The sequence below is a fragment of the Dama dama genome, chromosome 4, assembly GCF_033118175.1.
Source record: "Dama dama isolate Ldn47 chromosome 4, ASM3311817v1, whole genome shotgun sequence".
Classification (NCBI taxonomy): domain Eukaryota; kingdom Metazoa; phylum Chordata; class Mammalia; order Artiodactyla; family Cervidae; genus Dama; species Dama dama.
In genome coordinates, this window is record NC_083684.1 from 58381451 (window position 1) to 58404619 (window position 23169).

Here is a 23169-nt window from a genome sequence, read left to right on the forward strand (position 1 = left end):
CTGGTCTCTTGTTTCGTCTGTGTGGTCAGTGCAGGGCCCCCAGACCCCGGTGCTCACCAACTGAGGCCAGCTGGGGAAGGTGCTTGGTGGCTTCGGGGAACAGGCGCCATCGTGGCTGGGTGGGGAGGCCCGCCCACACCTGGGCACTGGCGCATGGCTCCTTGGTAATCAGAACTTCTGCTCCTGCCACACTTGGGGCCCGGGTGCCATGTGGTGGGAGAAGGGCTGAGCACCCCGCCTGTGGAGGATGGGCCAGGACTTTGCCCAGGGGCCTCCGGTGACAGGTCCAGGCCTCTCCCCGCCCTCGCCTCGGCCCCTGCCCTGGCCTCGCCCACACCGGGAACCGGGAGCACAGCTTTCTGTGCCAGTCCTGCGGTGCCCCGGGCGCTGGGGGCCAGCCTCTCCTCTCCCCTCACCCTGTCGTTCCAAACCGGTCTGTCCAGCTGTCCACCCCAAGGAGGGAAGCCTCCCGCCCCACCTCAGACACCCCAAGAAAACCAGAGTCCAAACACACGTGTAGCTGCAGGCAGGCTTTACTCATGGGTTGAAGGGAAGAATAGGTCACAAAAGTGGGTAGCCATGGTGCCCTGGACGGCAGGGGGCATTTCCTCTGCTCAGGCATCCCCAGCCATCTCAGGGTGCTTCTGCCGCAGATGCTTGTCCAGGGTGGCCCGCAGGCCGAAGGGCACGCAGCAGTGGGGGCACTCGAAGCGGGGCCCACCGGGCCCCAGGCCGTGCATGCGGCGGTGGCGGTTGAGCTTGCTGCTCTGGGCACAAGCATAGGAGCAGAGCTCGCAGGCGTAGGGCCGCTCGCCCGTGTGAGAGCGCCGGTGCACCGTCAGGTTGCTGCTGTTGGTGAAGTGCTTCCCACAGAACTCGCAGCTGCCCCCAGGCCCCGGCCCCCGGTTCTTGCCCGCCTGCTTCAGTGTCTTCTTGGGTGATGTCTTCTGGTTCTTATCCGGGTCCGTTCTCTGCTCCTTAGCGTCAGCGCCCCAGCCGTCGCCACCAGGGCCCGCCTGAGCCCCGCCACCAGGAGCCCCGGGTTCCTGGACCCCTGCCGTGGCCGCTGCCCCGGCCCCCTCTCCTCCTCTGCATGGGAGGACGCTGGCGGGGGCTGCGGCATGGGCAGCGGGCTCGGGAGGGGCAGTGGAGGCCTGCTCCTGACCGGCGTCGGCCAGGCAGGGGCTCTGGGGCTGCAGCTGCCGGTGGGTCTTCTTGTGGCGGTTGAGCTTGCTGCTCTGGGCGCAGGCGTAGGGACACTGGTCGCAAGCGTAGGGCCGCTCGCCCGTGTGCGAGCGCATGTGCACCTTGAGGTTGCTGAAGGAGCTGAGGGTCTTCTTACACACAGGGCAGGTGGGGCTCCGCCGGGTGGGCCCCACCCGGGAGCCCTTGACCTCGGCTTCGGGTCCAACCACCGAAGACACAGCCGACACTGCCGCGGCCACCTCAGCCAGACCCAGTAGCGGGGCCTCCGGGGACTCTGGTTCTGTCTGGTAGATGGACAGTCCGTGGTCCCACTGGGCGTGGCGCAGCAGTTTCCAGGCTCCCGTGAATTGTCGGCCACAGCGGAGGCAGTTCAAGGCCTTCAGGTCCTCGTGTTCTGCATGTAAGAGAAGGGCCAGGAAGTAGTGTGATTGGCAAGTCAGAGCAGTTGCAGTTCATGGCTGCCAGCTGGACATTAGATGTGGGAGAGGCAGCAGAAAGAAGAGGCCAGGCTCCCCGCCCTCCCAGGGCAAGGTGTGCAGAGAGCGGGATGGACAAAGAGCAAGGAAAATCTGTGAAGTGGATGAGGCCTTGGGGATTCCTTCTGTGTTTGAAAAGTCTTCAAGAAAACGTTAAAAGAGCAGAGGGATGGATAGAGGAGCGCTAGCTTATATTGGGGTCACGAAGGCCTGACCCAGTTAGGCATGCTGGGCACCTGCCACCCGCAGCTCCCTCTGACAACTTTCCTTAGGAAAGAAGACTTTCATTTTCCAGATGGGAAAACTGAGGCAAAGAGACCTTTCCCCAAGGTCACACAGCTAGGAAGGGGTAGAGCTGGGGTTTCAATCCAGAAATCCCGAAGAGTGGGAGAGAGAGGAAAATTTTTTAGGAAAAATGATTGGTTTACTAGTAAAAACAGTTCTTGATAACTGGGTGTCTCTGCCAGGCCCCAAATACTCGGGTTCCATCCATGGTCCCCTCTTCCTGCCTTAGAGACAAGGGTGCCAAGGTTTAAATGGGGAGAAGGCTTAGCAGTCACCAATGTTTTCTTTTGACCCTCAGGTACTATCAGTAATGTACTTCCAGATCCTTTTACCTTTATGTTTTGGATGGGGGTAGCTTTCCGGATGCAACACCAAGGTCAAGAGCACAGGTGGGGGTTGGAAAGAGTCAGCCTGTCCTGACTTCCAATTGGTTCCCCTGCCCCCTAGCTGTGTGACCTTGGGCAAGAAATACACATCTCTGAGCCTCAGTTTCCTCATTTGCTAGAATATGGGGATCCTAGGGGTCCTCTCCCTTTTAGACTTGCTGTGACCTCAGATGGAGAATAGCTGAGAGTTCTGGTCCATCAAGCCCTCTATAAGCATTAACTGTTTAGTCACTAAGTCTGCGACCACATGTACTGTAACCCACTAGGCTCCTCTGTCCCTGGGATTTCCCAGGCAAGAATACTGGAGTGAGTAGCCATTCCCCTCTCTAGGGGATCTTCTGGACCTGGGGATCAATCTAACCGCATCTCCTGCTTGGCAGGCGGCTTCTTTACCACTGAGCCACCTGGGAAGCCCATCGTGTCCACGATTCTCCCAAGCCCAAGCACCTAGGAGTGTTTTGTTCCCATGATCCCATCACAGCCCCACCCTTGCCCACCGGGCCAGCCTCCCTGCTGCAATCTAAATCCCCCCTCCCCCTCTCACTGCAGGACCCTCTCCCTGGCCCAGCCCTGAATATAATTCCACTTCTCAAAAATCCCAGGGGCATATGGCACAGGGGATAGAAATCCAGAGCTGTGCATGCACTCCACAATCGATGCTGATCAAAAGCTCAGCTCGCCACACGTCTAGTACCAAGTGAAGGGTTTTAATTCCTAATTTAATAGGGCCGGGAGCCCAGGTATCCAGACACCCAGGACCTGGCTGAAAACAGGGGCTTCCTGGCATGCAAGGCTGGGAGATTCCATCAGGGAGGGAGGCCAGAAGCCCCTTCCCCGACTCCAAGCAAATGCCCAGCACCTCGATGAGAATTGATAAATAAATGGAAGGGGGTGACAACACCCCCAGTCCAGCTGGCCTCGGCTCCCCTCCCCCAGGCCGCTGCCCTCCCCAGAGGTCCCCCCTACTGCCACACTGGTCCAGCCACCTGGCCAGTTATTTCTGGCCAAGGGGAAGGAGAAGTGAAACCAGATTGGGGGTGTGTGTATGGCAAATCCCCAGACCAGTCTTCTGGGGCTGGCCACACCCTGTGGGTGGCCCTCCTCCCCTGCCCAGCCCCGCCCCCACCTACCCCCCTCACCACTTGTCTCAGCCCTAGGACAGGGCAGGCCCTGGCCACGCCTAGGCTGCACCCGGTGGGGAGCCAGAAAAGGGAAGTAGTGCTCACTGCCCCGCCTGTCCAGCTCAGCCCCTCTCCCACAGGAAGCCGGGCCCTTGAACTTGAGACCGGTGACTGCATCCCGGCTTTACTCACCTGAGCCCTGGCAGGGGCTGGGGCCTCTGAAGAGCTGACAGCCCAGCTTCTTGTGGTCCATGAAAGCAGTGATGGCCTCCAACGGGAAGGTCTGCAGGCAGCGGCCGCAGGTCAACAGATCTGGGTGTTTGTCGGTCCACGGCTGGCGGTCTGCAGGGAGGAAGCGGGTGGTGAGCGTGGGGTGGGGCCAGGATGGGGCCTGGGGGTTCCGAGGGAGAGGGGAAACCCGAAGGTCAAAAGGCAGGTTGGAGGCCAGGACCTGGCCAGGAAATTAAGGCAGGGGCCGGGAGTGGTGTCTGGGGGGGGAGCCCGGGGGTCGGTGCCCCGAGGAGGTCCCACCCGAGAGAGAAGGGAGGGAGGTTGGCCCGGGGCTGGGGTAGGGGGCGCTCACCGTGAGGGCTCAGGGACAGCGGCGTCCACGGCGCCCACTGGTTGCGCAGGCCGAGGGCGTGGATGAGGTCGCCGGCGGGCACGGGGCCGGAGCAGTGGCGGGGTTCCCTCTCGAACCGCTCCGGCGCGAGCACTTCCTTCGGAGTAAAGGGCCCTAACCCCGGGGCCTGCAGGGGCCGCGGGTCCGGCTCGGGCTTCACGTCGATGACGAGGTCTCGCATCTCCATCCCGTCGTCTGAGTTGGCGGCGGGCGAGGGTTCTATTCGGCGAGGCATGCAGCCGGCCTTGCGGCGGGACATGGGTCGCGGGCAGGCGGACTGACGGACTGGCGGGCGGAGGACACGCGAGGCGTGCGCGCTCAGACCGAGGCGCCCAGGTGAGTGACTGCGGCGACCCGCAGCGAACTCTTACACGTGCTGGCCCGGCCCGTGGCTCCGCCCACCGAGGCGGGGCCTGCCGGGAGAGGACTGCCCCACCCTCAGCCAAACTCAATCAGGACCGTGCCCCCTGAGTTTGGCTGAATGATTGAATATCTTAAAGATAACGAGTTCACACGACCACGCACAGAAACAGCTATTCCTGACCCCGTTTCCGGGCTGGTGGAAACTGAGGCACAAGGTGCCCACTCACACCCCCAAGCGAGAAAATGGTAGGGGCCAAGTTTCTAGCTAGGCGCCTGATAGTAATCTGACCTATTCCACTGAATGCATTACAATAAAAATTCCTTGGGCAAACAAGGATTAAGCGCCTACTATGTGCCAGGTTCTGGACTAAGCACTAAGATGCAGCAGGGTAGAAAAAGAGACAATAACCCTGGCCTCTTGCAGGTTATTCCTTCAGAAAGACAGTCTCAACAAGAGAAACTAAGGAAAATATGAAGTGTTGTCCACGACAAGTGCCATGGGGGGAGGGGGGCGGAGCTAGGAAGGGTTATAAAGGGACAGGATTACTGGGGTGGGGTTGGGACCTCAGTTTTCTCCCCATGCCAGGCCTGTGTATTCGAGTTCTGTAAATTAAGTTCTGTATTGACGGAGTTCTGTGAGAAAACAAGGTCAGCTCCAGGGACATCTTTTGACCACTTTAAAGTCTTCGGTTTTTTGAAACAGAAGCCTTGGGAGGGTTTGGAGCCCAGGAGGGTCGTGATCACAAACACTGACTGCTCCGAGACCTGGACTCGCCATTAAAACCAAATAGCCAACCAATAGCCGCCTTCCGCTGGGGCCTCCTCCAACTTCCCTTGTCAAAGCTGCTCTCTGATCGCTATTTGAAGTGGCATCAACACCCTGCCCCACCCTCCAACCTTGCAAGTTTTCTTTTCTTCCTGGCACGACCACATCACCATCTAGAACTGTTTGTTTACTCTCCTATCTCCCCTCTCCCTAACACAAGCCCACCCACCCCCCAGAGGTCAGGGCCAGGGTCAGTTGGCTCTGGCCTGCCGGCTGTGTCCTCAGCCCAACACTGAGGGAATTTCACATGCTAATCTCCTGGAGTGCCACTGCAAGCCTGAGGGTTCCTTCATATTGTTATTCAGGTCTCAGCTCAATCGTCCTCCAAAGACCAGAGGACCTCCCTGACCACAGGATCTAAGAGAGCCCCACCCTGCTGAAGGCCTTACAATTTACACTCCATGACCTCCATCTGTCCCCAGTTCCCTCCTGGGCTTCAGGTTTCCCATCTGTTACCTGAGGTGGTTTCTTCTTCAATGCCACCTCCCATGACGGCCCAATTAAAGACGCTCCCCCAACCTGCTACCCCCTATCTTATTTCCCTTATTTTATTCCTTTTGCATACTTGTCAAGCCTTGAAGGACCTTGTCGGTGTATTTGTTCATGTAATAACCAACTGGAGCTCTCTCAATCTCCCTAGAATGTAGGTTCTGAGATAGACGGAGCCAAATCCATCTTGTTCATGAACAGAGCTCCTAATGGTTCATAGTTCAGTTAACAGATTGTGTATTGGGCTCCTTCTATACGCATTTTTCCCCAAAATATATCTGCAGAGGGTCTCTGTACCAGGCACTGGGTCTTGGGGATCCAGTGGGAAGCCGAGGTCCACAAGCCCCCCCCGCCCCCCTTTAGTGAAACTGTGGGGGAGAATGAATTCTGAGTCCAGAGCAGTGCGTTTCCAACTCAGGACAGACATTCTGCCTTTCAGGGCCTCAGTTTCCCCTTGTAAAACGGGCTGTGGGGAGTCCTGCAGGGCAAAATGACCGCCTTTGGTCTCTCCCAGTTGCTGCTCTTCAAGGCTTTTTCCTGGTGCCTGGCTGCTGAAAGCATGATCTCAAGGTTTCAATAGGGACGGTGGGGTTCAGAACGGAGGTGAGGGGTAGGAGTGTGCACGTGTAGGGGGTGGGGGTGCCAAGTCCCATGTGCCTTGAAGCAGACGAGAGGAGCCCCAATTTCTTCTTCTGTAAAATGGACATCCTGGACGTCCACACCTCGTAGACTGGTAGATCAAGAGCTAGGCGCAGGGTCAAGACGCTGGCGGGGTGGCGCCCGGGGTCTGTGCTGGCTTCCGAGCCCGCGAGCCCGCCCGCGACCACGTGGGGCGGCGGCGGCTGCGGCGCTGGCGGAACCCAGGCTCGGAGGCTCGCGGCCTGCCCGGGCCTCTGCAGGCGGCGCGCCGGCGGAAGTAGGGGCGCCAGCCGCCGTGAATCTCAGAGTGGTGCGTCGCGAGTAGGATCCCGCTCCTCTGTCCCTGCACGGGACGCCCACCCGCGTGCAAGACCCCGAGCGGCGGGAAGAGGCGGGTCCGCGCTTGCAGCGCGGGCTGCTGGAAAGTTCTAGTCCCCGAACGCCTGCATTGGGGTGGGACTGCACTCCCAACGCAGCAGCGGAGACGTCCCCGCGCCAGGGGTGAGTTTTGGGGGGGGGGGTGCGGGGTTCGGAGGTCGGACTGCACCCCCTCGGGAAAATAATAACGACGACTATAATAACAGTAATAATGGCTGCAGTCCTCAGACTCCGGCCTTTCCTGGAGCAGAATCGTTCGTTTAATCTGTGTCGGGAGGTAGGAAGAACGTCCAGCCCAAGGCGGAGTGGGGAGTGGACGCCTGCGGGCCGGGAGGACTTACTTAGTATGAGAAAAGGAGAGCGACGGGTGGCCGGGGCGGAATTGAAAGGAAACTGACCGGCCCTGGTGGGGGGCGGGGGGATTCAGCGCTCGGTGTCCAGATGCTCACCGGACGCCCCATTTAGCTAATTTGCATCTAGACCGGGCCAGCCCTTGGGGTGGTGGTTGTAGGCTGGTCAGTATCTCGGTGAATTCGGTCTAGAGTCTTCGCTGTTAACCTGGTAGCTCAGTTGGTTCCCAACCCTGGCCATTGAAGGTTTAGCTAAGTGTTTGTCCACGGAGCCGATCATTCCTATTTTCTAGAAAGTGAACTTTGAGGCCCCCAAGGATGGAAGTTTGTGAATCTCCTGCCCCTGCCCAAACTAAAGTGATGGGCACTTTAGTTTTTCTAGTGGGGAATGGGATCCAATTCCCCCGACCCCCACCCCTCCCCGGAAACCTGGGCAGGAAATCCTTGGCTTGGAGACTGATAGGATTAAGGATTCTCGGCTTGGTCACCAGGAAGAATACCTGCTTTTGCTGTCTTGGGCACACCCTATGTGACCTTTCTCAGACCAGTTTCTTATCAAATCACTCCCAGACCTCAATGGCTCTCCTTTGCTGACTGAAAAAACTGCCGTTTTGCATAGGGCAGGGGTGATGGCCCTGACTGTTACCAGACCAACCTGGGTTTGCTCCCTTTTCCTGTCAGTCACTTGTACCCAGTAAATGCTTTGTACCCAGTAAATGCTTTGGCATCACCCAACTTGAGTTTCCTCTTTGGGAAAATGGGGATTGTGCAGGTAAGACCAAATCTTTTTTTTTTTTTTTCCTCCCTAGTAGCAAAAACATGGCCTATGCTGGCCCATGTTTAATTTAATTTTGTTTTACTGAGGAATTTAACAGAACTCTTTGGCAATTTGCATATTTCCCATCAGCCCTAGAGGGGAGTGTTTCTCCCAAAACACTCAAGTGTTAACCTACAAGTGCTGGGAGAAAGCTCTGGGGGCTGGTGACCCTGGACTAAATTGGGAATGCAGTGGTCAGATACATTAGAAAATGTACATATCTCTTAATCTCATTTGCAGCCATCTGTGGTGAAATAATGAACATGTAGCAGTCCCATTAATTCATTGTTCACTGTGGTCTTGCCCATCAGGTGAAAACCTGGGAGTCTTCCTTGGCTCTGCCCAGTCCGTTAGCAAATAGTGAGGGCTCTCAACCCTCAAGAGATAGCCTAATCCAATCATTTCTCCCCGCCCTGCTTCACTGCCCCAGATGTCATCTTCCATCTTCCCCGCGAGGTGGCCTCCTCACTGGGCTCCCTGCTTCTCCCCTTGCCCCTCACAGTCCATTCTTTGTGCAGCAGGCAGAGGGATCCTATGAGTCAGACCCTGCTCCTCCTCTACTCAGAGATACCCCAGTCCTCAAGGCCCCTGCCCCCAGCTCCTGCACACTGGCCTCCTTAGTGTCACCCAGTCACCCTTCTATGGGCTTTCAGTTTGCTGTTCCCTCAAACTGGAATGCTTTCCCCTCCATATCTCCTCATGGTTCAATTCCTCATTCCATTCTGGTCTTTGCTCCAATGTCAGCTTATCAGAGCCTTCTTTCCTGAGCCCCTTCCTGGAAACCACCTCTTACCTCCCCAGGCAGGGCCAGGTGTCCCCTCTGGGCTCATGAGGCCCCCGGGCTCCTTCATTCCAGCCCTGCCTATTCTTGGTGTCACTGTCTGGAGCCCTGGTGTGTGTCATCCACTTGACGGTAGGGCCAGGCTCTTTGGCTCCCAGCTGGGTCTCCAGCACCACCCAGTGTGGGTCAGGCGCAGAGCAGGCACTTGGGTAACAGGGATCCACAAATATTTACTGAGTGACCCCTGGTTGCCAGCCCTTGTGATGTAATCAGACATGTCCCTTCTCCCAAAGGCTTACGTTCTGTGGCAGAACAGATGGCATACAAGAACATAGGCAGACAAGTAAATGCATACTGTCAGGAAGTGATAGTACTGTGGGAAAAAAAAAAAAAAAGATACTGCAAGGTGAAAGGGCTATTATTTTCCTCCCTGTAAGAAGGAATGTTTGAGCAGTGACCTGAGTGAAGTAAGGGAGGAAGGCAAGCCATGTATCTGGAAATATATATGTCTCATGTATGGAAGAAGGTTCCAAGCAGTAAGAATAGCATGTGCAAAGGCCCAGGGGCAGGAATGTTCTTGGCATTTTCAAGGACTGACAGCAGTGACCACAGGGTAGAAGGGAAGGAGATGAGATCAGAGAGGTGATAGGGCCTTGGAGTGAGGACTTTTGCTTTTGGCCAGGTGGAGTGGGAACCATGGGAGGGCTCTGAGCAGAGGAGGTGTGAGATCAGACTTAGAGCTGAAGTTGAGAAATGCTGATTCATTTCTCTGCAGGATCCTTTCTTGCAAGGAGCTGACAGTTGAGCTGCCGAGCCAGGAAGAGCCTCACAAGAAAAAGGACAATCCCAATCACCTCTGTACGGTGAGTGGCCCTGGGATGGGCCACTGGGTACCTGATTCATGTCAGTCACTTCAGTGAATCACTTTAGAGAGGACGGGACTGAAGCAGGGGGAAGGGTGCACTGCTTGAAACTTAGGTCCTCTCTCCTGCCCACAATGCCAGCATCTCCTTACATGCAGTCAGCATCAGTGCAGTGGTCAGGGTGCAGGGTAAATTAGGAGTGTGAGATTAACATATGCACAGTACTATATATAAAATAGATAACCAACAAGGACGTACTGTATAGCACAGGAGGGAACTATACTCAATATTCTGTAATAACATATAAAAGAAAAGAATCTAAAAAAGTAGATATATATATATACATATATATATACATACATATAGTTTTCCCTGGTGGCTGAGTGGTAAAGAATCTGTCTGTCAATGTAGGAGGCATGAGTTTGATCCCTGGGTGGGGAAGATACCTAGAGAGGAAATGGCAACCCACTCCAGTATTCTTGCCTAGGAAATCCCATGGACAGAGAAACCTGGCAGGCTACAGTCTATGGGGCTACAAAGAGTTGGACATGACTTAGCAAATAAAGAGCAAAATATATATATAACTGAATTATATGTATATTTATATATGTATATATATATACACATATATAACTGAATTGCTTTGCTATATACCTGAAACTAGCACAACAACTATACTTGGAAAAAAGAAAACCCAACTTCAGTGTAGTGGCATGTAATATGTTACAGGCGAGTGCTAAACTTCTACATCTGTTAGGTCATTTAGTCCCCGTGGCAACCCTGTCAGGTTGGTCCTCTTGTCAGTCTGTTTTATAGATGGGGAAACTGAGGCACAGACCTGCTAAGCAGCTTCCCCTAGGTCACACAGCAGTAGCGATACTCACACAGTTGTTACTCAAGCGTAACTAGGGAGGACCTGGCGTGTAGGTCATGGCCCTATGGTGCCCGAGCCTGTCGCCTCCTGATAACGAGCGGAGGCAGCCGTTGGTGCCATTTCTCCACCCAGTGGAAGAGGAAACTGTCTCTTGCTTGAGGTCACCCACCTAAGCAGGCCTGAGAGCTCAATTTCCATTCCATTCATTGCAGCAGAAACAGTATTTAAGGAGTCTGGTCTGTATGCCACCCCATGTTCCAGGAGCTGGGGCTACAGCAGAGGCAGCCCATCTCGCAGGGAAAAAGACCATAAGCAGACCAGTAAATAGACAACATCACGTGTAAGAGAGGGGCGTGCTTCTGAAGAGTGAGGAAGCCGACTCAGATGAAGGCAGCTGAAGGGGAGATCTTGAAGACAGGCTGCTCTGGGAACAGGGAGAAGGCGGTACAGGCAGCGGGAACCCCAGTACCAGGGCCCACGAAGAGACCATGCCAGGTGTGCTGGAGACCCAGCAGGGAGACCAGTGCGGCTGGGTGGAGAGAGTAAGTGGGGCATGAGGCCAGGGCACGGGCGGGATCCAGAGCATGCAGGCCCTTGAGGGCTGTCGTGAGGACTTTGACTTTGACTCTGAGCAGGACGGCAGCCAGGGGAGGGCTCTGAGCTGAAGAGGGATGTGATCTGACCTAGGTGTTAATGGGGTCCCTCGGGCTGTGTGTGAGGACAGACTGGCAGCGGGTGAAGATGGAATCAGGAGTCCAGTGAGGAGCTGACCCCAGTAGTCCAGGCGGGGAATGACAGTACCTAGACTGAGATGTTGGACAGAGTGAAGACTATTAGGTTGTGAATCAGTCAGTTCAGTTCAGTAGTTCAGTCGTGTCTGACTCTTTGCGGACCCCGTGGACTGTAGCATGCCAGGCCTCCCTGTCCATCACCAACTCCCAGAGCTTACTCAAACTCATGTCCATTGAGTCGGTGATGCCATCCAACCACCTCATCCTCTGTCGTCCCTTTCTCCTCCTGCCTTCAATCTTTCCCAGCATCAGGGTTTTTTCCAATGAGTCAGTTCTTCGCATCAGGTGGCCAAAGTACTGGAGTTTCAGCTTCAGCATCAGTCTTTCCAATGAATATTCAGGGCTGATTTCCTTTAGGATGGACTGGTTGGATCTCCTTGCTGTCCAAAGGACTCTCAAGAATATATATATATATTTTAAATTAAAAATATATATTTTTCTCCCTGAGCATTTCTTGTTGTTTTTTTTTTTTGCCGCCTCTAACCAGGGATAACCTGGTTAGAGTCCTCTAAGCCGGGATAACCCAGGCCGCTTCCTTGGTGGCTCAGATGGTAAGGACTCTGCCTGCCAACACAGGAGACCTAAGAGATGTGGGTTCAATCCCTGGGTCAGGAAGATCCCCGTGGAGAAGGAAATGGCAACCCACTCCAGTATTCCTGCCTGGGAAATCCCATGGACAGAGGAGCCTGGCAGGCTACAGTTCATGGAGCTGTAAAGAGTCAGACACAACTGAGCAACTAACACACATACTCTTAGGAAAGCACCACATCCTAACCACTGGTTAATCCTCACCAGGGGACTGCCTGCGGCCCCGCCCCAACATTTGCCTTTTATGATCTGGATGTTTTTGAAGAGCCAGGCTAATTTTTTTTTGTTTTTTTGGTAGAATGCCCCTTAGTTTGAGTTGCCTGAATAGATTGAGGTCATCCATTTTTGGCAGGACCACCATGGAAGCGGTGCCCTGTCCTGAGTCTGTTATATCAGGATGCCCTTGGTGTTCATTTGCCCCATTACTGTACATGTTGATTTTAATGCCAACATTAGAGTAGTGTCGACCATGCTTCTCCACTGCAAAGTTACTCTGAAGTCTTTACAAGGAATATCTTGTGAGGAGGTACTTTGAAGACTTTGCAGATATCCTGGGCCTTCTCAAACGTATGGTAAGGACTTTCCCCTCTCCTCCCTTTATTTACTTCTTCATTTATTTATTTAAAATAAGTATGACTCATAAAATTTCACCCTTAAAAAAAAAAATCACCCTTTTGAGCTGACACCTGTGTGAATGGGAATTTATTTGGAAATGTGCTGTGCTTAGTCCTTTATTCATGTCCAACTCTTCGCAACTCATGGACTGTAGCCCCCCAGCCTCCTCTGTCCATGGGGATTCTCCAGGCAAGAATACTGGAGTGGGTTGCCACGCCCTCCTCCACAAATAATGGATTGGATGGGCTGTTTGTGAGAGAGGTCAGGGCTTGTTCTTTTAGCAAGTATTTATTGCTAGGGACTGGGGATAAAAGCAGTACAGGGGATTTCTCGGTGGTCCAGTGGCTAGGACTCCACACTTCTACTGCCGTGGGCCACTGTTTCGATCCCTGGTCCGGGAACCAAGATCCTGCAGGCTGGGTGGCACAGCCAGAAGCTTAAAAAATAAAATTTAAAAAGCAGTGCAAAGGCCCTGCTTTCATGGACCTTATAAACGGGGTTGCCAGGTCCTGGGAAGGGGGGTGACTGGCTGACGGATGGCACAGATTTTAGAAGGGGGACTTAGGAGTTGGGTTTTGGACAGGTTAAGTGGAGATGGGGTAGATAGGCCTCTGCCCCCAGCCCCCTCCTCCTGTAGCTCCACACTGCCCTAATGACTCCCTGGTCTGCCTCTTCATCCAACAGCCAGGATAATGCAGACTCCGCTGGCCACTCCTGTGCCTGTGCTCCGGCTCCCCCGGGGTCCTGACGGCTTGAACCGAGGCTTTGCTCCCGATGGACACAGAGCCCCCCTGAAGCCGGAAGTCCCTGAAGTCCTGGAGCCTCCAGAGTCTCGGGAATCCCGGGAACAGCAGGCTCGAGCCTCCCTGCGGGAGCGCTACCTCCGCAGCCTGCTGGCCATGGTGGGGCGCCAGGTGTGCTTCACTCTGCACGAGGGCGTGCAGGTGATTGCCCACTTCGGAGCCACCGACCTGGACGTGGCCAACTTCTACGTGTCGCAGCTGCAGACTCCAATAGGCGTGCAGGCTGAAGCACTGCTCCGGTGTAGTGACATTATCTCATACACCTTCAAGCCATAAAGACTTCATCGTGTCCATCTTTCTGCCTTGGGCGTAGCTACAGTCTCCCAGGCTCCGTATGCTCCTGAGCTTGGACCTCTGGGCCCCAGAGAGTTCCGAACCCCCTTGGAAATTCGCACCAAGCTCCAAGCAACTCTGACATCTCTGGACATCCAGGGTGTAGTCAGAAAACCTGCAACTCCATGGGTTCTACATCCTGTTGAAAGGAATGCTCTACCTCACAGAACTCTCAACTCTACAGATATATGGGTTCCATGCCAGTTCCTGAAGATTTGGGACCGAGGGAGGGAATAAAGGAAGGCAGATTACCTAATGGGAAATTGTCTATTGAAGAGGGTGCAAAGTTCAGCCACCCTGGAAATATTCCCCAATGCTTCTCTCCTGCCAAGGAATCAATTATCTCAGGAAACTTTGCTTCTTGTTTTATTTCTCTTTTTAATGTAGCCTATAGGGATTGAGCCAGATTTAGGGAGTGAAAGGGTGGCTATCGAAAGGCTGAATCCTGTGGAGCTGGATCTGGAAGGGGAAGACATGTCCAGGGAGTGGGAGGAGCTGGGATAAAGATGTGGGGATTGGACCACTGCTAGTCTGGAACAGCTGGTGTGACCTGGATGCCAGACTTGGGAGACTTGGACTTTTCTGGTGGGCTGGCTTGTATACAGTGAGGGGAGTGAGTTGAATTGGGTCACATGGTCACATGCAAGAGGTCCCTCCCATGGCCTGGCCTCTGGGTGGATAGTCTTTGGTGGGTGGGAACCCTGCATGGCAGCACCGTTGGGAAAAAGGGGATTAAGGGTTAGAGTGAAACTTGGCCCCTTCTCCATTTAACCCTGGCTTTGTAGCCTGGTTGACTATTTCACACACTTAGCCCCATTACTAGCAGTCTTTCAACAGATTTACTTTTATTTATTTGGCCATGACGCTGGGATCTTACTTCTCATACCAGGGGTTGAACCCGTGCCCCCTGTAGGGGAAGCACAGAGTCTTAACCACTGGACCTCTAGGGAATTCCCTCAGCAGATTGTTTTTAAAAGTAATTTCTGCCCCATCTGTAAGTCCCATCAGTTTGAAGTGAAGTGAAGATTTGTAAGTGAAGATTCCATTCAATATGGATGTGATTTCCTTGGGTCATCTTCAGTGGCCAAAGTGCGGCAGCCACTGAAGTTGAATGAAGCTTGTGCAGGGCCTCGGCTCCCATTTGTTCATTCACAACGCTACCTCCGGGCCCAGATTTCGAGTTGCCTTAGCAACGACGTCACTTGCTCCTCCCCAAGTCACCTTTTTGGGTTTTAGCTCCGCCCACTCAGGGTTGTGGTTGGGCTGGGATAGAACGGAGAAAGTGCGGAGGCGAATAGTAAACGACTGAGTCAGCCCTTGTAGGGGCGTGGCTTGAGTTCGTGCTAGTTTGCTACTGGCTCGGTGATCTACCTGCTCCATCGCCGGGTATTTCGGTTGGAAGATTCCTCCCTTGCTTTCGGAATTTCTTCCTTCGTCCAGTTTTTTCTTTTCTTAAAAAAAAAAAAAAAAAAGCTAAATTAGGGCTAGAATACTCCTTATGGGCTCATATTTTCGTTTTTAGGTTTAAATTATATAAAATACAATTTATACAAAAGAGCCCGACACGACTTACTGTCTGTATAACCACAACATCCAGAGGGTCATTGATGAAATTACAGTCTGCAAATGGAAAGCTGGAGCCTAACCAGCAAGTGGAGACAGGCTTTGTCTCCAGGCAGAGGTTCCCTCTGTCAGCATCCATCACCTGTACTCATGTAGTCAACACAACTCCTATAGCCTTTCAAGTTCTCCATCCCTTTACTTCTCTCCATATCAGTTGGCCTAGACTCACCAAGCATATGTTTTTATTCCTACCACCTCCACCCCTTTCTCTGTTGCCTGAGCTCGTGACGAATGTGTGAGGGCCTGAATGTTAGTTATCTACTTTGAAGCGGGGAGGCGGGGGGCGGGGGGGGGCCGGCTTAGGTTCGCGCTTGCGCGCTGCTCCGGGAGACGGCGTCCATCTCGCCCCGCCCCTCGTATTCTGCAGTTCCGCATCTGCAGATTCACTACTCACGTTTCTTTTTCCCGTAGCTCTTTCTGCCTTTTGGTACGCGCTTTAACAACGCACGAGACAACTCTACCTGAAAATAACTTAAATTTATTTTCTGCCTTTCCGTGTACGCGGCAGGCTCACTGGCCCTTAACGAAAGTGCGGCTGCGAACGAGCAGACGCGCACGGGGCCCGGGGGAGGCGCGCTCGAGCTCCCGGCGGCGACGACTACGACGACCAGGAGAGGGGACGGAGTCGGCGCCTGAAGCAGTGGCTGAGCCCATGCCCCGGGACGGCGGGAGGGCCCGGAGAGACAAGTCCGGGGCCCGGGGCATGTCCCCAGGGCCCCCGTGAGGAGGCGGCGGCGGCGGCGGCGATGGAGATCCCGCCGCAGGAGGCGCCGCCCGGGCCGGGCGCTGACGGCGAAGCCGAGGAGGCCCCCGCCGAGGCCCCGTCTCCCGGCCCCGCATCGCCCCCGGCCGACGGGCGCCTCAAGGCTGCGGCCAAGCGCGTTACGTTCCCTTCCGACGAAGATATCGTGTCCGGAGCCGTGGAACCCAAAGACCCCTGGAGACACGGTAGACGCGGCTGGAGCGCGGGGGCGGGCTGGTGGGGGACTTGGGAGTCGGTGCGGCGACCAGTACAGAGGTGGAGCTCAATAAGTTGCCCCTAATAATGATTTAAGGAGACAGTCGTCAGTTTAGAGCTTGGAGGGTGTTAGAGAGGGAGTGGTTGTTGGGTTGGGAAGGTGAACGTTGCTGGTTTTTGCTACTCCCTCTCTCCCCTCCCCAAGGGACGCTGATGGTGATCGTTTGAGGAATTCAGACGGTGAGCAATCAAAGAAAGTTTAGTGACTTGGGAGATTGATTAGGAGGGCGGTAGCCTTTGAGTTCATAGTTCCCTCAGAGAAGGATAGAATAGTCAGGGGAGAAAGAGCGGGTCAACATGATCGCCGAAAGGGCAGCTGCAGGAGTTTGATGGGCCCATGGGGACAGAAAGAGGTTACAGTTGTCGGTCTGCAAGCCTCGGGGCAAGGGTTGGTCATGTGACTCAACTTCCTTGCCTGAAAGGAGGAAGAGGAGTAAACCTGGAGTCAGCGGTAAAGGAGTCAGTCAGTCCCGGGATTGGGAAAGGGAGGCAAGGTAAATAAACTTGCCAGAAAAAGGAGCAGAGTTGGTGGTCAGTTTGGGGCTGGTTGAGATAGTGCAGGGAGGTGTTCAATCTTGGCATTAGGAAGAAAAATCACTGCATGTTTCCTTTTCCTCTCCTCCCCTACCACCCCCCCCCCCCCCAAAAAAAAAAGGGAAGCAAAACATTGTCAGTCATTCAGGAGCAGAGGAACTTTGGAGCCGGGCTTTGGGAGGGTTGTCCTTGTTTTGTTTCCCCTACCCCCGTCCCGCCTGCCCCGAGAAAGCATTGGAGTTGCTGTCGGTGGAGGGTGAGAGCGCTAGAGAAGTTTGATGGCTCGAGGTGTGGGGGAGAGTGACTGCATAGGTTGTAAGTCCTCTGGAGAAGGTCGGCTCTGTGTTGGAACTGAAGAGCAGTTGGAGGAGTGTGTTTTATCTGTAGGGCTGGGGAAGGTGGAAAGTCGCTCCAGAGATGGATGGCAGGGTTGAGTCCCGGACAGGTCTGGGACTCGTGCTGGGATGGAGCCGAAGAGGAGAGGGATAGGCCTGGAGCCTGGTCTATAGAAGTTGGTCTGTAGGCCCTGGGGAGAGAGGTAGAAATGTTGCTAGTCTGTGGGCAGTGGAGAAATCGATGACTTTGATGTGAGGATGGGAAACGTGGGAACTGAAAGCTGAGCACATGAGGAGCGGCCGTAAATGCCATCTTGGCCAGTTAGTTTTGTTTGTTTTGTCTTTTGGCTGCACGGTACGGAATGCAGGATCTTGGTTCCCCCACCACGGGTCAAACCCTGGGCCCCCCCTGGAAGCGCAGTTGTAACCACTGGACCTCCAGGGAATTCCCCAGCCAGTTATTGTTAAAGAGACAGTGATTAATTTAAAATTCTTGGCCTTGGGAGCCAGCCAAGCCCCTGGGCTCTCAGCCCTCAAGATAGGTTAGGTTGCAGGGCTTGGGGGACTAGGGCTGAGGAAGGGAAGAGGGAATGGGCCCCAGATACAGCATCCGGTCCAGGGAGCTCAGAGCAGGAGGAGGGAAAGAGCTGGAGAGGCAGAGCAGGATGGTGGCTAGCCTGGGCTCCAGCTCAATCCTGAGTCCCATTTACCCAAAGCATGACCTCAGACTGGGTTCCTAACTCCTCAGAGCCTCGATTTCCCACCTGTAACTGGGTGAGAATAGCCATGTCACGGGGTTTCAGAGAGGACTGAATAAGGCTGTGTGTGGAAAGCGGTCGGCCAGGATGAGCCTTCATGAAGCTGCAGTTATGGTTGGTCATTTTAGGGGTGACATTAGGGGCAGCTGGTCATGTTAGGGGCCAGCCTGGAGGAGTTGGTTCATGGAGTTGGGGGGGGCCCTGATTCACAAGCTTCCAGTCCGTTGGTGGGCTCGGGCCCGTGGGGGAGGGAAGATGTTCCGTCTGTGGGCCGGAACGTGGTGGCGGTGGCGGCAGTTGGAGAGTCCGGGCCGGGGGCGGGGTGGGAGTAGGGGAAAGTTTCTGGCCCGCAGGTTCCCAGAAGAGCAGCAGCTGTGTGTTAGCAGCTGTTGGGCTGTGGGGAAGCCATTTTTCCTCTCCGAGCCTCCTGTTTCTTTCTCTGCAAATGGAGGTGCTAATTTCTACTGTGGGGAAGTTGTGAGGATTAAATAAGATAGTCCTTGTAAGTTCCTGCCACATAAATAGCACCTGCTGTTATCCAGGCAGATTCAGTCTGGTGTTTTTTTTGGTTGGTTGGGTTTTTTTTTTAATGTCTCATGGACAGTCGTGAAGAGGCAGTGAAAGCGGGGGTTGCGGGGGCAGAATGTTGAGCAGGAGGGTCAGTTGGTGCCTGGCTGGGAGGGGTTGAGAGGATGGTGGCTGACTGGTCACCCCGGGGAAGAGGCACAGGTGGTGACAGCTCCCAGGCTGTGGGAGTCTCTCCTTCCTGGAGGTTGCAGGAGAGACGGCAGGACTGGTCTGCACTCACTCTCCAAAAGCATCAGTGGGTCTGAGATGGAGAGGTGATGACCTGGAGAAACGGATTGATTTTATGGGAGGGCAGGGAGAGTGGGTCTGTCTGGGCCAGGGAGAGGGGCTGAGGTCGACCTGTGAGGGAAGGAGTTGGGTGGCAGGGGAAGGAGTTCCCAGGCAGGGGAAGGCTCACTGGTGAAGTTGGTGAGTTCGGACAATGGGATTTGGCAGGCCTGGTGGTGCTGGCCGGTGACTCGCCCTGTGTCTGTGGAGGACAGTGGAGTTGTTGACTGGCCTGGGACTCAGAGTCGTCAGGCTGTGGAAAGTTGGGCCAAGGGGCTGCCTAGTTGAGAGATAGAGGGTCTCAGCTGGGGGCTTCAGGGAGGGGTTGGCAGGTCTTGGAGGAGGGGCAGGAGATTTGCTGGAGGAAAAGCCACGGGAAAGCAGAGAGGGTGTCATTTGAGCTGCGGCCCTGGTGGGAAGGGTGAGGGAGGGGTTACTCTGGGGCCTGCCCTGGTGACACGACCCCAAGGCCAAGGGTAAGGGAGGAATTGGCACATCGGAATTGGAAGAGGTCATTCAGAAGCTGTTCTTCCATCGCAGAGATGGAGAAGTCACCCCAGCCCGAGGTGCCGGAGTGCCCCGGGCTGGGAGCAAGCAGTCACTGGAGGAACTGGGCCCTAGCACCGGGCATCCTGTCAGCAGAGCCTTGCCCTGGGAGGAGAGCTCAGCCAGGCCTGACAGCCTCCGGCTGCGGTGGGCCGTGCCTGGGTCTGGGGCTAGGTGGGGGCTCAGCTCGGTGGGAGCCTCTGGGGATGTCTGCCTGAGACAAGAGCCCTGTCAGGTCCTGTCAGAGGTCATGTGTTGGGGGATTTCTGGAGGCCAGACATCTGAAGGAGGGAGGTGGTGTGGGAGGGTCTCTTGTCTACTGAGGCTCAACCCAGCCCAGTGCTCAGAAGGGCCATTCCTGGCTCCCATGTCACATGATGTCCCCGTCTGCCCCCAACTTGGGGGCCTGTTTGTCTGCCTCATTGCAGTAAAGGCGGCTGCTGTTAAGATTGACATTTGTTTCGTGCTGGTGGTCTTTCTCCCCTGCTGGAATGGGAGAGCAGACAGTGTCCATCCTCATTCCCGCTCAGCCCCTTGAAAGACACATGGTGATCATGGCCGAATGAGCTCCAGGGGCACGTGCAGCCTCAGAAGGGCTGAGGCCAGGCCACACCTGGGGTCTGTCTCGCCGGGGTGTGCTCCCTGCCCGGCCCCAGCCGCAGCGTGCTGTGGCTCCGGCACAGCCCCTATTCTCGCTGAGCTGGTTTATTTCCTCATCTGTGAAATTGTGAGCCCTGTCCTGCTGATCTGACCTCCAGGATGTCTGAGTGGATGGGATGGACCTGGTGGGGCAGGGTCTCTGCAGCAAGCCGGTTGCCAGTGGACATGCTGTGAAGCTGGAGAGGAGGCCACCTCCGTACTGCCGGGCTGGGGCCCATGTGCGCCCCACACTCCCTGGGGGGTGGAAGTGGGTGCCCATGGAGGAGGGGCTAGCCTGCCACAAGCCCCATCCATAGTGGGAGGTCCCGGCTCCTCTGAGGGTCTCGTACCAGGGACTCTTCAGACCAAACTGCAGGAGTGACCTGAGGCCCAGCTAGCCGCCGTGTGGGGAGGAGACTGGGTTTGGCGAGGCAGGCGTCGGGGAGCACGTGACACTGGCCACAGTCTGGGCGGCTGTCTCCCCCCTCCCTGCAGTCCTGCCCGTGACTCATTCCCCGCTCCCTGACCTCCACCCTGTGCACTCCGTCCTGGAGTAGGGGCAGGGGAGCTTTGCCGCCCGGGAAACTCCTCACCTGGAGGGGAGGCATCTGCAGGGTGAAGGGGGCCCAAACGTGCCCAGCTCCGGCCACCTGAGCTTCGGGGGTGGGATGGGGGAGAGAGGCTGGTGGGGACAGTGGCCACCGTGTTCCGCAGTGAGGATCAGGGCGGGTGGGAACACCTTCCTGTTTGTTCTCAATGAAACCTGTGCTGCAAATTGAGTCCTTGAAACTTCTTTGACAGGTGGAAAGGTACCGTCAGTAGTGGACAGAGGCTCTCTTGCTGGTTAATGGCTCATTTTACCTGAGTGGTGGGCGGTCTGGCTGGGGAGAAGCCAGTGCCCTTGTAGGGGGCGGCTCTGATGCTTCCCCCAGATTTCCGTCAGGGCCCACCCTCACCTCCTACTGCCGGCGTTGGCACATAGACTCTGCCATGTGACTTTGGGCGATCCTTCTCTCTGTCCGTGATGATATTTCTGTCTATGAGATACAGCTGACAGTCGTCCCTCCTCAAAGGGTGATGAGGAAGGTGAGATAACAGTGTCCACAGGGAGCGCTGGGGGGCCTTGTTCTTGTCGTTGCCAGTCTTCTGCCCCCGCCTGCAGCCCCTGCCCTCCGTGCTGCACTGTCTCTGTTGTGTGTTTGCACTCGCCTCTCCTCCAGCGTGTCCCTCGTCAGAACCCTGCGGTCTGTCTGTCAGAAGAGTGCCCTGACATCCCTGACAGGGACGATCCTGTCTGTGACGAGCTGGGTGACTCTGGGCAGGCTGCCCAGCCTCTCGGAGCTGAAACTCAATCAGCCTGTCTTGGCCTCCAGCTGAGAGGCAGCAAGGGCAGTGAGGGTCTAGATGTGAAGTGTTAGCCGCAGCCTCTCAGACACTGGCCATGACCGTGGACAAGTTCCAGCTGCCCCCCGAGCCCTGGTCCCTTCTGTAGAATGGCCCGGCGCCCCGGCCCTAAGCCCCGTGGGAACTTGACTCGGTGGACGGGCCTGTGTGGGGAGCAGCTGGCTCTCCTTTCCACCTCCAGGGCTTTATTTGTGTTCGCATCATGTTTCCCTCTTCAAGGGTGAGGACTGTGGGTCACCCCTATGACCTGCGTCTGGCGCCCAGGAGGGTGGGCGAGTAGCAGAGGAGTGAGGCTTTCCGTCAGATCTCACGCCACCGGGGCATTGGGGAGAAAGCCTCTCAAATGAGTTGATGGGCCTGTGCCAGGCCCCACGCCTTGGGTGCTTGGCACTCGGTCCTCCGGGGGGCTGTCGGAAGTGCGTGCACATGTTTCTGGGAAACAGGCGTCTCCTGTCTCTCACAGGCGTTTGGCTCCAAAAGTATTAAGAACCATGGAGCCAGACGCCCTGGACTGGACTGGCCGTGTCGGGGGCGGCTTCTGGGAATGGAGGCCAGGAATCTTGTGTTTCTAGAAAGCTCCCCAGGCGGCCAGGTTTGGCTGTCCTGCTCAGGGCCCCTGATTCAGCTCAACTGCCTGGCGCTCAGTCCCAAGGCTCAGTTTCAGACCTCAGTTCAAGGGTGGCTGAGGCTGGCCTCGCAGACTTGTTTTAGAGCACACTGAAGCGTCTGACTTGCGGAAACTGCAGAAACGGGATTTGGGTCGGTGGCCTGCCGCAATGGAGCATGGAGGGGCCCAAGCCGAGGCCCCTGCTCTCTGGGCGACCCTGGTCACCGCTCATTACTCCCACGCGCCCACCGCTGGGCTGAGTGGGTGTCTTGGTTACGTCTCCCACCCACCCGGGAGGCAGGTGCTATTCTTTCCGGTTTGTAGAAGTACTGGAAGCACAGAGAAGCAAGGTCACTCACCGGAGGTCGTCACAAAGCCAGGCAGTGTATCTGGGGGCCTGCGCTCTTCGCCCCTGAGTCCTGGCTGCGTGAGCTTTAGTAAGTTGCTGCATTCGCTTCTGCCTGCTGCATGATTTCTTCGTCTTGAACCCATAACCCTTTGTAAGATGGAGATGACCATTCCAGCCTCACCAGGTAGCTCAGGGATGAGAAACAGCCTGAGTGAAGGAATCGGCTGGGTGGCCCTCAGGAGGGGATCTCTGTGGTTCTTGGACAGCTCAAGCGTCCTGGGAGCTCTTCGCTGCTCCTCTGTCCTCCGCCTTGGCCTGAATTCCTCCTGTGCTCCCCAGCGTCAGGACGGGGTGCATGCTCGGTCACCCCCGCTGAAGGCATGCGCAGCGTCTCATTTAGTAATTGCCAGTGTTAGGGGTCGGGGAAGAAGGCAGGCCCTGCCTCTGTGGAGGTCACAGTTGAGTGAGGGACTCACACTGTAAACAGTTCTAATCAAATCAGGGTGCCCAGGACCCTGACTGGGAAGAGCTGACGGGCAAGGCACAGGTGGCTTCTTGGAGGAAGGGGCCGTCTCAGGCCTAAAGAAATCACTGGAGTGAGCCAGGTGAGGAACACTTGAAAGAAGTGCAGAGGGTTGGAGGTGGAGCCAGTGAGGCACATCAGAGGAGGAGGAAAAAAGCCAGTCTTCCTGGAGTCGAGGTGGAGGCAGGAGGGTCAGAGGCCAGACTGGAGAAGCAAGGCAGGGGCCACCCACCCAGGTGGGCCTTGTGGGCCCTGTTAGCCTGAGGGTGTCAGGGAACCAGCGGAAGGTTTTCAGTAGGGGCCTGCCCACTGTTTCCCACAGAACCTTCTGGGAGTGTGGCCTACAGACCCAGACCAAGGTCGGGGCCGCGA

At 55.7% G+C, this 23169-nt stretch overlaps 3 protein-coding genes across 7 annotated transcripts in view; 2 read left to right on the forward strand and 1 right to left on the reverse strand.

Moving 5' to 3' along the window:
* Positions 1–517: 517 nt before the first annotated feature.
* On the reverse strand, positions 518–4355 carry ZNF296 (zinc finger protein 296). Its single transcript, XM_061139575.1, has 3 exons — positions 4058–4355; positions 3667–3816; positions 518–1600 (listed from the first exon to the last, which is right to left on the reverse strand). The coding sequence occupies exons 1-3, from the start codon at positions 4353–4355 to the stop codon at positions 615–617; spliced, it is 1434 nt and encodes a 477-aa protein (XP_060995558.1). The 3' UTR covers positions 518–614.
* GEMIN7 (gem nuclear organelle associated protein 7) lies at positions 3638–13961 on the forward strand. Of its 5 annotated transcripts, none has more exons than XM_061139580.1 (4): positions 3638–3776; positions 9515–9602; positions 12312–12427; positions 13155–13961. In XM_061139580.1, the coding sequence occupies exon 4, from the start codon at positions 13163–13165 to the stop codon at positions 13547–13549; it is 387 nt and encodes a 128-aa protein (XP_060995563.1). In that variant the 5' UTR covers positions 3638–3776; positions 9515–9602; positions 12312–12427; positions 13155–13162; the 3' UTR covers positions 13550–13961. The 5 variants fall into 5 exon arrangements, with proteins under 5 accessions (XP_060995563.1, XP_060995560.1, XP_060995562.1 ...); XM_061139578.1 differs by lacking the exon at positions 3638–3776 and adding an exon at positions 6675–6914; XM_061139577.1 differs by lacking the exon at positions 12312–12427.
* Positions 13962–15685: 1724 nt separating this feature from the next.
* Positions 15686–23169, forward strand: part of PPP1R37 (protein phosphatase 1 regulatory subunit 37) — a 39349-nt gene continuing 31865 nt past the window's right edge. Inside the window, exon 1 of the mRNA XM_061139582.1 lies at positions 15686–16177. Within this exon, the coding sequence (XP_060995565.1) occupies positions 15976–16177 (202 nt within the window). The 5' untranslated portion in view covers positions 15686–15975. The remainder of the gene's footprint in view (positions 16178–23169) is intronic.